The sequence below is a fragment of the Squalius cephalus genome, assembly GCF_949319135.1.
Source record: "Squalius cephalus genome assembly, chromosome: 4".
Classification (NCBI taxonomy): Eukaryota; Metazoa; Chordata; class Actinopteri; order Cypriniformes; family Leuciscidae; genus Squalius; species Squalius cephalus.
In genome coordinates, this window is record NC_137125.1 from 10,845,368 (window position 1) to 10,858,969 (window position 13,602).

The 13,602-nt window shown below is 39.8% G+C and overlaps 1 protein-coding gene across 1 annotated transcript; it reads left to right on the plus strand.

Annotated features, from left to right (window-relative positions):
- Nucleotides 1–283: 283 nt before the first annotated feature.
- Nucleotides 284–12,124, plus strand: LOC307157201 (uncharacterized protein). Its single transcript, XM_079869049.1, has 3 exons — nt 284–351; nt 5,739–6,236; nt 9,583–12,124. The coding sequence occupies exons 2-3, from the start codon at nt 5,807–5,809 to the stop codon at nt 10,563–10,565; spliced, it is 1,413 nt and encodes a 470-aa protein (XP_079725175.1). The 5' UTR covers nt 284–351; nt 5,739–5,806; the 3' UTR covers nt 10,566–12,124.
- Nucleotides 12,125–13,602: the final 1,478 nt, after the last annotated feature.

The following is a 13,602-nucleotide window of genomic DNA, read 5'->3' on the forward strand; positions in this document are numbered from 1 at the left end:
TGCATCAAACTAAATTTGGTTAGTTATTGAAAAAAGTTCCCGACCACTTGTATTAAGTGTATACTGGTTTTTGCACACCAATATGAGTATTTAGCCATTAACAAAATCTCACATTTTAGATGTTGTTCAGACTCTTTAATGGGTAACTATCAATGATCAACATTCATTTAAATATGTATTTCACCAAGAATTTAACTTCGAACGCAGTTGATATTTGGTGTATTATTTGTATGTGAATTTCTTCGCACATTTCAGATTTTAGTGTATGTAAGACTTTTATTTTGGAGTGGAAAGATGACGTCATAAGGCTGCGCCGCTCTCCTGCATCTGTTGTGATACTGCTAAAGAAAGGTTTGTGTTTTAAGCATTAAAAGTGTTTAAATTAAAATATACTGTTAAATCGATTTAATCGTTTTTACAAGCTATGTAAAATAAAATACTTTACCATTACTGTATACTATACAATACTGTAACATTATAATAGGTTATCTAACATTAATGACTGCTATTTGACTGTGTTGCTCAGAATGAGTAAAACCCCTGTTCTGGACAACTCGCTGAAAGAAACGGCAACTAAGCCCAGATAATTCACAACGATTTATTACAGTAGTATCCTCATTATAATGCCGTGTATAGGCTATGACAGTCCCAATCATAGTTATTAATGTGCAGTGCTGTTTGAGCTGTGTGCACTAAAGATAAACATGATCACCGTTCAATGTGAATCGCTTTACTGCATCGCTCATTAACTCAACCAAACGCATCCTATATGAGATTAATCATATATATATATATATATATATATATATATATATATATATATATATATATATATATATATATATGAGATGATGGGGGGGGGGGGGGGGGGGGGGGGGTTATTCCAACCCCAATTTTTTTGGGGTATTTTTATTTAAAGGAATTAATTATGAAAGCGATTTAAGGGAATAAAGAAAAAAAAGCTTATTGTATTAGTGAAATAATTGTAACTATTTGCAAATAATATTTTATTTTTAATTATGCATGCTTCTCTCTAAATGAATCAAAGAAATTATAGCATATTTTCAATTCAAAAAGGCTAAATTTAGTAAATAAATAAAAAAAGTTGAGTAATTCGCGTCACCGGATACTGTCGGTAGTTGAACATTTCTATTGTAAAACAGTCAAATATTAAATGTTTTCCACTTAAATTTTGCCAGGCATTCGTTCACTTCTTTAATCATTCTGACATTGAAGAGCTAAACAGCTGAACTCTTAGTCATCCTAACACCAAACAGAGAGCGGTGCGTAATGGAGCGCATCAGAACAGCATCAAGAATATCAAATACATTGCTGTGAATCTTTTATTTGCATCTTAAAGGGGGGGTGAATTGCTGTCTCATGCATACTGAGTTTTTTACACTGTTAAAGAGTTGGATTCCCATGCTAAACATGGACAAAGTTTCAAAAGTTAAGTTGTACGTTTGAAGGAGTATTTTTGTTCCAAAAATTGTCCTTCCGGTTTGTCACAAGTTTCGGGAAGTTTTTTTCGAGTATGGCTCTCTCTCACGTAAGAGAGGGCGGAATTTCCTTATATGGGTCCAAAGGGCACTTCCCTCGGAAAGACGCACGCTCGCACGCACTCAGAGCAAGAGAGTGAAAGCAGTTCGCCATCAAAGCGCCCTGCTCGGCTTTTGGGAAGCCAGTGTCACCAAAGAAGTGTGTTTTTGGTTGCCAGGGCAAGACAACCCTGCACAGATTCCCAAAGAACCCAGCGTTAAGGCACCAGTGGATGGAGTTTGTTTTTCCTGAGCATAAACGGAGGTGTAGACTGTTTGTTCCCTGCATTTCGACGATGATTGTTTTATAAACAAAGCCCAGATCGTCTAATGCTTAAGGATCGAGCAGTCGCAATAAAGGTTCACGGTCGTGCGTTGGAACCGGACGGTGAGTAACTGTTGAACAAATAATGTCTCTGTGTGTTGTCACTAGCTCGGCGCGTTAGCACAGCTAAGCTTCGCCCACACGGCCCGCCCCCAGCCGCTCGTTTTTTTCCGGAAAGACTCGGTACACCCTATCTTTCTTTGATTAATATAATAAAACAAAAGACTTTTTGGAGATATGAAGGATGCAATATTACTCTATAGGTACTCAAGATTAACAGGAGATTGAGTGAAAATGAGCATTTCACCCCCCCTTTAAGTTTATAGGCAATAATAATGACAGGTTTGCGAAAGTGTAGAACTCGGTGAGCTCGCGCAAAACACATCTTCAGCACAGCGACTCATTTAAACGCCTCTGATTGGCCGATGCGTTCAACAGACATGTCAGTGATTGGCTACAATGCTCAACGCTGCCGTACGCCGTGCGTGCGCTACGGTTTAGTCTCTGTCTCGCATGCCTGCTCGCTCTAGATTCCGGGAGATTTTAACTAATTTGCGCCATAAATAGTGGTCCATCCAGTAGTTAAGAGCCTGAATTGTAGTAATTCTGAAATTTAGTGCACATGAGTGAAAAAAAAAAATACGGCACAGAAGAATGTCTAATTTAGCGTGAGAATTGCTAAATGAGAATTTAGCGTGAGATTGAGGCTGAATGCGTGACTGTCACGCCAGATGCGTGAGAGTTGGTAACCCTGATATATATATACAGGGTGCGATTTGTAAAAAAAACAGAGGGGGGGGGGGATGTTTTCACAGGTGTCGATTTCGGTGACGGTGTGGTACCACATTTCGTCATGAGTCATTTTGTACCCATCACTTTTAACTTCCGTCCATAATAATTTGACTTTTGGTTCGATTTTTTAAAGAAATTTGGTAATCATTGTCTGACCTAACAAAAATCCATTATAATATTAATTTTATTTTATTTTTCGTGTTCGCATTTATGAGGGAAAAAACAACGTGTTAGCGTCCGGTAACCAACGTTCTTGGTTACGGATGTGAGCGCTCTGAAAGCGCCACTAAAAGACTGCTTTAAAACTTCCACAGAGACCTCAAACAGAACAGCTGCCTTTCTTTAAAGTGAATTTCGATTTGTATTAATTGTATCTTAATTTAAGTAAGCTACAGCAGGCATGGCGCCAGGATTCCAGTTTGGGATGGGCCAGACCAATGTGGGTGAGTCTGTGCGTATACATAATATAGGTTTTAATAGCTTGATGCTCTTTAAATATTTTGTTGCATTGTAAAAATGTTCGGTGCATAGGACGGACCTCTCCGCGATCGCTCTCCATGGTTCTGACCAAAGAAGAGCGCTTTGGAATCTCCATTATGCATCATACCTGGGCTGTGTTTCCCGATAGCATTGTCTCTTAGCGCGCTACGAAGACTCTTAAGTTATAACTTAATTAAAGGTATACTACCACTAAAGGTATATCATTGCTAGGCGTCTTCAGGGCTATCATCCACTCAATGGCGCCACCAGGGGGTGGCCAGGGGTGGCGGTGGCGCCATTGGGCTTTCACCCCACTGGCCAGTATAAATTTTAGTAGCATTTCAAAAGAAGTTAAGAAAGAAGACTACCGGTAAGTAAATAAGTCAAAAATATTCTTTAGTAAAAGAAGACGGGGAATTATGTGTCTTGGCATGTGCTTTTTAAGTGCCATATGGTTACAGTATACTGTTACAGCAGCTTTTTGATGTGTCTTTGACACGTTTTGACAAGCAGGGATGCAAACAGCGCGCTTTTCGGCGCCTCCCGCTTTTTCATGTCAGTTCGGGTGACAAAGTCATCTGAAGTCATTCCATAGCTTAATGTGAGGGACAGAAGTCTGTTTACATCATTAAAGTATACGGAAACTCGTTTTCCCTCCTTTGCGGCTGTCAATCATTCTCCAGCAGTATTCAAAAAGTGCGCGCGCCTCTTCCGGCTGGATGCACGGTAAAACTCTCTCCAATATGATATATTCACATTATAATGCTTGATCTGTAGATAAAAGGCTGTGGATTTGCATAAAATTACTTTATTTTGTTGGAGTTTGTTGCTGTTTTGAAAAGACTCACTACCGTGTGCTTGTTAGATCACACATCACACGGACTATGAATCGGCATCAAACGCACAATAACTGGAATTTAAGACTGTGAAACAAATAATATACAGTCTCGGAGTCATGCTGCAATCAGGAGATGAAGGAGAGCTGAGATCCACATCAATGTATACACTGTTAGACAGATATACACTAGGATTTGTGCGCTCAACATTTCTTCGCTTTGTGAACTTTGTGCGCTGGAGGCGCCCTCCAAGCAACGGCGCTAGCCGTGCTAGCATTCTGGGGTGGCTTTGCCTTTGATGTGGATCTCAGCTCTCCTTCATCTCCTGGTTGCAGCATGACTCCGGGACTGTATATCATTTGTTTCACACGTGAATGTGAAGTGAACGGCCCCTTATGGCAACGTGACATTAGCCTAATCAAAAATATTTCCATTTGCTCTTTCCTCCTTTGTCAACAAGTGGATTCAGAGCCATCACATTAGCAGCGCCGCCGGTTGCCATGTTTCAGTGTTTTTAGGTGTGTAAGTGAATGTCGTGATATTACTGATCATATGAAGATTTTGCAGCGGCGCTGAAAATCGCCGCCGCTTAATACATTGTAGGGGAAACACTGCACACAAAATAAGCATAATATTACAATGTTTACAGTCGGGAACCAATACGACAGATTTGTGCTGCACATGTTGCACTGAACGGTTTCTTCCTTTCAGCCATATCAGCCATATCCATTTCCTTTCATATCAAGCTATTCAAAACCATCATGGCGAACAGTGTCTCAGCTAAAGGATAAATACATTATCTATCAAATTTAATATATTGGCCTAATTTTCTTATTAGGGTGTACTCACACTAGCCAGTTTGAACCGTGCCCGAGTGCGTTTGACCACCAAAGCGCGGTTCGTTTGACTAGTGTGAGTGCTCCGAACCGTGCCCGGGCGCGGCTCGATTAGCCGGCCCTGGCCCGGTTGGAAGAGGTGGGCCAGAGCACGGTTCAGTTGGACTCGGGCGCGGTTCGCATGCAGTGTGAGCGCTAACCGTGCTGGAGCACGGAACAGGACGCGTGACGCAAACCTCCTCATACGAGCAGCACGATTACGTGAAAATTTTCGTGCCACAAAGGCGATAGATCTGTTTAACAACAGGCTGTGAGAGGGCTGTGGACCAAACGACTCAAAATTATCCACAAAGTAAACAGAGCGATGGACTCAGAGCGATGCGCCGCTCTTCCTGTTTATCCCGAAATCGTCACACCATAATGACGTAAGCGTGCTCCGGCACGAATGCTGAAACCCTATGTGAGTGCAGGCCAGTGGGGGAGTGGGGAGGGGGGACAATCGTACTCGGGCCCGGTTCATGGCAACCGTACCTAGTGTGAGTACACCCTTAGATCGATAACAAAAACATTAAAAATTACCATTATTGGCAGATATCGATATGCGCATCTCTAATATATAATATTAGTGCTCTGAATCGATTTAAAATATCAACTAATTAATCACAAATTTGTCCTGTATTAATAATGATTAATCGTGATTAAAAACACCAGATTTTAAAAAATATTTTTATATTGTAATAATTTCAGTTACTCAGTTACTAATAAATGTTGGACTAGTTCCACACGTGCTTCAGACGCTATTACGCTGGAGGTGTTCCCCAAAGTGTCGTCTTCAACGCAACACAAGTTCCCTCGAAAGGGAACTGCTGATTTAGGAGAGAATCAGTTTTGATGTGTTTTTCTTTCTGTTACTTATTCTCATTTTAAACAGGACTGTGTCCAAACACACAGAAAAACTCCTGGTGAAGGAACTGAGGTCCATGTGACACTATTATAAAGATGGAATTTAAAGAAAAGAGTGAAGACAAGAAGATTGAAGAAACATTCAGAGTGAAACACGAAGATACTGAGACACAAACCGAGATGGTGTTTATTAAAGAGGAGAGTAAAGACATGAAGATTGGAGAAACGTTCAGAGTGAAACATGAAGATACTGAGACACAAACAAAGATGGTGTTTATTAAAGAGGAGAGCGAAGACATAAAGATTGAAGAAACAATCCAAATGAAATGTGAAGATACTGAGACACAAACAAAGATGGTGTTTATTAAAGAGGAGAGCGAAGACATAAAGATTGAAGAAACAATCCAAATGAAATGTGAAGATACTGAGACACAAACAAAGATGGTGTTTATTAAAGAGGAGAGTGAAGACGTGAAGATTGAAGAAACATTCAGTGTGAAACAAGAAGAAACTGAGGAACAAACAGGTCAGTTTCATTCTCAAAGCTGAACTCAGTCATTTGATCCTTATTAAAATGTCCAGCTCTACAGAAATGAATTATATTTTTGAAGAGTGTCCGAATTAAAGTGGTTTTATTTGACAGTTAAATTAGGTAAAATAATAGAGAAGTAGTCTATTATTTTGAGTAACATTAGGCTAAACCCAATATCTACTTTTTTTATGTAAAGATTTGTTTATTGGGAATATACTACATACAAGTATGAAATACACTTAACAAAATTATCTAAAACTATCTATTAATCTATGCAAAGGAGATGTGTTGCACTGTGTGAGGCAAATGCTGGTCACACCAGATATTGACTGGTTTTCTCTCACTCTTTGCGTTTGTGAGAAACAGTGCCCTCAGAAAAGCGACGGCGCGTTTTTCGAGTTCACGGTACGTCAAATACAGGTATGCTGCGCATCTTTTGTGTAGGGATGGCCATTTTTGTAAATTTCTCATTTCGATAATTGACAGGTCTCAAAAAACGAGTACTCGGTGGGCATGGCTTGTCCGTCATGAAAATGTTATGAAATGTTACATGAAAGACTGTTACGAAAATTTATGTTGACAAATAAAAATATGACATCAAGACATGTCTATGAAGACATGAACGTATGACTAGAAAAGAGCTAGATTATGATGCAGCAATGTTATCAAAAAAGAAACATCTTAAAGGAATAGCGGCTTGAGGTAAAGCTGAAGAGTAAATGATCCCAGTAAACTGAAGCCCATTCTATGACACATCCTATGAGATTAATAATCAGAAATCCTAGATGCATAAAGTAAATGTAACATTACAACTCTCATCTGCAAAAAAGGACACGAATGCGCATGTGAACTTGAGCGTGCAATATATTTACATGTAGAAAGGTAAATTCTTGATGCTCTCTTCTCTTAACAGTGCACTAATACACGGGCAACTAAAGCACAGATAATTTACAACATTCTATCACAATCCTGTTCTCATTAAAATGCTGAATATGACGTATATATATTGAAGCTGCACATCTTGCTCTTAATTTTATTTTCCATGATAGTAAGTGACAGTCATCACTGAGGTAACTAGAAACAACCTTAAATAAAACAGGTTTATTGTTAAAAAATCTATTCAAAATAACACTGCTGCATTATTCATATCATCAATGATTTTGAAAAAGAAATAGGCTATCTAAAAGGAATATGAACATCTCAAATAACCCAGTCAGTAATGTCAGACATTGCATATGAGCTGAAACTGAAGAGTGAATGTACGGTCGGTAAAATGTAGCATTTTGCTAACTGGTTATTAAACTCAACCAAACATGTCTTATTTGAGATTAATCAAATATAGACAATATAAAAGTAATCTTGCAATTTACATCTGCACAAAAGGACGCGAATGTGCACATGAACTTGACCACGCTAGTCTGATGTATAACACATGAAAGCACTCTTCCTTTAAAAGCACGCTGAATAACTAAAGCACAGAGAAATTACAACATTCTATTAAAATCGTGTTCTCATTAAAATGTTATGCATATCATAGATTGGCACTGCACATCTTGCACTTAACTGCATTTAATGATCAAAGTGATTCCAGGCATTACTGCAGTGCGTGCTTTCCAATCCAGTTTAACTTTATTTCGCTGCCTGGTCTGGAAGGCGTGCTGTCTAACTGACAAATCAGATCGCAGGAACTGCCCCAAATTGCCACAATATCCAATCAGAAAAAGAGATTTTTTTTTTTAAAGTCAGGGCGATCATCGTTTTCATGATCGATCATCGCTGTCACTAATGAGTACTCAATCACTCTTGCCCATTCCTACTATTGAGGTGAATTGAAATAGTACAGATTGCATGACGGAGAGCGAAATTCTTAAGCGCTCAGTCAGAGTATTGAGCGAGTGAAAATATATCTATGTTAAACTTATACTTAGCCTCTAACACACACACTGGTGAGTAAACTCTAGGAGTTTATTAGCCAATGGTTTATGATAGACATTATTTAGTGGCCCTGAGTGAAAATTTAGTGAAAAAAAAACCTTGGACCCCCCAATACAGTAAAACTGCACATTTTAGAGTGGCCTTTTATTGTGGCCAGCCTAAGGCACACCTGTTCAAAAATCATGCTGTCTAATCAGCATCTTGATATGCCACACCTGTGAGGTGGTTGGATTATCTCGGCAAAGGAGAAGTGCTCACTAACACAGATTTACACAGATTTGTGAACAATATTTGAGAGAAATAGGCCTTTTGTGTACATAGAAAAAGTCTTAGATCTTTGAGTTCAGCTCATGAAAAATGGGGGCAAAAACAAAAGTGTTGCATTTATAATTTTGTTCAGTGTATATATATATTAGGGCTGGGAATCGATTAAAAAATGAACTAATTAATTGCACAATTTGCTGTGATTAATCGTAATTAATCGCATTTCCCCCAAACTTCACGAGCGGGTTTTTTCCGCTCCGTGTTTGCGCTGCGCTCTCCGTTCCGTGTGTGTGTGTGTCGGCGCTCTCTGCTCAATGTTCTGCTCCGTGTTTGCGCTGCGCTCTCTGTTCCGTGTGTGTGTGTGTCGGCGCTCTCTGCTCAATGTTCCACTCCGTGTTTGTGCTGCGTGTTCTGCTCTGTCGTTCACGGCCCAAACGCTCCAATCATGTACCGATCACGCACTGGAAAAGCAAAGTCCGCTCAAATAACGTGAAATTTCTCAGTAGTAGACTTCTGTTTGCTGAGCTGGTATAGCCATGCTAGGCAACAATGGTAAAATGACCTGCTCTGATCACATGCTCTGGTAATAATAGCTTTGTAGGACTATACTTTATTTTGATAATTAGTCAAAAAATAAATCTGTTAAATTTGAGTATGTTGCATAGAACTGAATGAAGAAGAATATATTGATATATTGATGTTTAACATTATTTTAATATAGGGCTATTTTCTGTCCAATTTGTGAGGACATTTTTCCTTATAATATTTAATATTTAATTAGGTGTTTGTACGTTTAAATAAGCTGCGAGAGAATGAAACCTGATTGCCGAACACGGAGGAGTGGGGCGGCATATTTTCGGCTTATATTTTCGGCCTTTTCAATAGCAGCCGCAACAGGAATTCATCAAAACGAGGCCAAAAAAGGTGCTGCGCAAATTGCGTTATTGTTTTTTAAATGCGTTAAACGTATCAAATTAATCGCAAAGATTAACACGTTAATTCCCCCAGCCCTAATATATATAGCCACCACCAAAGGCCATTTTTGGCCCAGGAACGATTGACCTAGAAACCCTGAGCGCATTCTTAGTTGCATTATCATTTAATATTGCACATAGGTTTAATAGTATTTGTCTTTTTTTAGATCTGATGGCACTGAAAGTGAAGAGTCAAGAACTAAATGAAATGGAAGAGAAAGATCAGTATGGGGAACATCATGATTTCATAATTGGAGAAAAATTGAGCACTGGAGCAAAGCCATTTAAATGTAATCAGTGTGGAAAGAGTTTCACTCAAAAAGGAAACCTTAACAAGCACATGAGAATTCACTCTGGAGAAAAGCCTTTCACCTGCCAACAGTGTGGAAAAAGTTTCACTGATAAAGGAATCCTTAAAATACACATGAGAATTCACACGGGAGAGAAGCCTTACACCTGCCAACAGTGTGGAAAGAGTTTCACTCAAGAAGTAGTCCTTAACAGGCATGTTAGAATTCACACTGGAGAGAAACCTTTCACCTGCAAATTGTGTGGAAAGAGCTTTACTGAAAAAGGACACCTTAAAGTCCACATAAGAGTTCACACTGGAGAGAAACCTTTCACCTGCCAACAGTGTGAAAAGAGTTTTATCAAAAAAGCAAACCTTGAGGATCACATGAGGAGAATGCACAATGGAGAGACGCCTTTAACCTGCAAATTGTGTGGAAAGAGTTTCATTCAAAAAGGACATCTTACAGGCCACATGAGAATTCATTCTGAAGAGAAGACTTTCACCTGCCAACAGTGTGGAAAGAGTTTCACTCAAAAAGGAAGACTTGAGAATCACATGAGAATTCACACTGGAGAGAAGGCCTTCACTTGCCAACAGTGTGGAAAGAGTTTCATTCAAAAAGGACATCTTAAAGGCCACATGAGAATTCACACTGGAGAGAAGCCTTTCACATGCACATTGTGTGGAAAGAGCCACACTGATAAAGGAAACCTTAAAAAACACATGAGAATTCACACTGGAGAGAAGGCATTTACTTGCCAAAAGTGTGGAAAGAGTTTTGCTCAAAAAGGAAACCTTAAAAGGCACATGTCAATTCACAATGGAGAAAAGCTTACACCTGCCAAAAGTGTGACATAAACACAGAATTATAAAACGGATAGTTCTGGTCCTTGATTCTGATTGGTTGAGCTGTGTTCGAAGCCATTGTTAATTGCTCAACAAACATACAAATGTGACTGTATTTTATAGTATTACTGCGCGCTGCGCAACTGCCGTTTGTGATTCTTTGTTGCTGCATGTGTTACTTGGCAACCTCTTTGGAACTACCTTGCTTGGCGAAGGAATGTGTTTTAACGTTATTACATTTGTATTACTGCGCAACTGCCGTTTGTGATTCTGTAAAACAATTCAGTATTACTGTGCCAAATTGATTCAAAATGACAGATTTTGTTGTCAATTTTGACTTAATGGGTGGTCTAAGCATTGATGAGTGGTGGAAACAGATGGACAGGACAGAGAAAGAAGATAAAAAACAAAGCAGAAATTGAAGAGTTGGAAAAGTCAAGAAATGAAACTGGGACCGTTAAACAGACTATGTGGTCTGTTCGCTGTTTTCAGAATTGGTGTGCCGAGAAAGATCTGGCTATTGATTTCAAAACAATAACCAAAATTGACCTAAACCAGGCTCTGCGTCAGTTTTATGCCACCGTGAAAAACGGGAATGGTGAACCCTTCGGTTTCAGCTGTTATGCCGGCCTACGTGTGGGGCTCAACCATTACATAAATGATCCACCGATCACCCGATCCTGGTGCCTGTTGAAAGATCCCATTTATCTCTAGCAGCAACGTTCTCTATCTTGCAACGAGCCTCTGACTGAGAGCTGAGAGTGGACCTGAAGAGGAAGCTTATCTTCCCACAGGACGTGGCAGTGACCTCCCTTCGGCCAGATATGGTCCTGCTATCCAGGAGAAGAAAACCATCATAGTTGTTGAGCTCACGGTGCCCTAGGAAGAGAGACTAGCCATGTCCCACTTCCTGAAAAAAGCCAAGACCTGGTCTACGAAGCCGTTTTAAAGGGGTGGCATGCAACCAGCCACTGCATTGAAGTCGGCTGCCACGGGTTCCTAGCAAAATCGGTGCGCTACTTCCTCCAGAGGGTGGGTCTGGAGTCTAAACAGCTGAAGAAAGCCACCAGGAACATAGCTACAGCAGCCGAGTCCAGCTCAAGATCCAGCTGACGATGCGGAAGGGTTCCAACAACGTGGATGCTCCAAGGAGTACCATCTCGGACGAAGATATGCATCATAGTTAGTATAGTTCCTACAGTTTGTGGCAATGTTGTGATGTTTACTTCACCCCCATGGACCACCGATCACCCGATTTGGTGTCTGTTGAAAGATCCCGAGTTTATCACTAAAATAAAAACTTGGTGAAAAATCTTCGCCGAGAAGGACGTGCGAAACATCCCACCATCCTGCGTTAACGGAGGCAGACTTTCAGAAAATCAAGCAGTCTGCAGCACTGAATTCAAATTCACCTGAGGGTCTTGTCAACAAAGTTGCTGCATATGGGACGCAGAGCTAAAGAGGGCAACCGGCAACTGAAGCCCGAGTCATTTATCATCGGCCAGGACGAGAACGGTCAGAAGTATGCAACACTGTCATTCAACCAATGCACAAAAAAAACACAAAGATGCTGGCGAAAGAAACAAAGAAAGCCTATGTGGATTTGTTTGAACAGTCAGGGAATCATCTGTGTCTTGTCGCCTCATTGGAGAAATACCTCTTGTTGCTGCCAGCCAATCCACAAGCCTTTCTTTTCCATCCGAAGCTGACAGACTACACCAAAGATGTATGGTAAGTTAAACTTTAGTTTACTTCATTATTTGTAGCATATTGTGCACACCTTTCTGTAGTCATACTGTCATTTGCCAGCAATATATTTTTTGCTTGATTACTCTACACTGTAACAAGAAAAAGACATTTGCTAGTAACAACAGCTACAATGCAACAGGTTACAAGGCAACATTTTTTCTTTCTCCTAATTAGGTACACTAGAGAGCCTATGGGGGTAAACTTCCTTGGTTCTATGATGCCAGGGATTTGTAAAGCAGCTGGCACTGAGACAATCTACACCAATCACTGCTTGCGAAGCTGTCACTGCAATCTTACTGGCGCCCAAACTACAAGGAGAGATGATGCTGGAGCAATATCCACAATTAAAGCGCACCTGTACAGCGTTAAAAACTCCTCATCCAGCAAAGAGTGCTAACTTATTTGATCGATGCTTCAGCAATTGCACAATTAATGGTGTTTTCCATTATAAATGTTAATCAACCCAACCTAATCTTTCTCAACCCAATCAACCTAACCCAACCCAACCCAACCCAACCCAACCCAACCCAATCTTTCTCAACCCAATCAACCCAACCCAATCTTTAAACATGTTTTTCACTGTCTTTGTTGCTGCATGTGTTGCTTAGCAACCTCTTTGGAACTACATTGCTTGGCGGAGGAATAAATGTGTTATAATGTTATATTTTTTGTTGCTGGTGTTTATTTTATGAATAACCAAGGTTTATTTAAGCAATAAGCCCTGAAAAGCCATGTTTTACAGTGGATTTAGAACAGCTAAGGGGGAACATTCACACTGAAGAGAAGCCGTTTACATGTGATCAGTGTAGAAAGAGTTTCAAACATAAAGGTACCCTTAATTGCCACTTGAGAATTGACTCAAGAAATGTGGGAAAAGCTTCAGTCAAAATGGACACTTAAAAGTCCCCATGAGGTGTCACACTGGAGAGAAGCCCTTGTTATTTATTTAGCCATGTCATGTCTTTATCAGATAATTGTCTGAACACAACACTGCACTCTGACATGTTCAGCACATTGTCCAGTCTAGTTTACGAATGGTTGTGTTTGCTTGCTGTTCTATGTGTGGATTTACCATGTGGATATTAAAGTTAACTTTTACAGGTTATTGATTGTATTATGATTAATGATTGTATCTAATGAAAAAATGGTTCACAGGTGTCCACTTTACATTAAGGTTCACTTTCACAGGTTATTAATGTTTGTTAGTCATAAATGAAAAATTCACAGGTGTCCACTTTACATTAAGGTTCACTGGTAACTAATTTTAAAAATTTAAAACTAAAATTTTTATTATTAATAT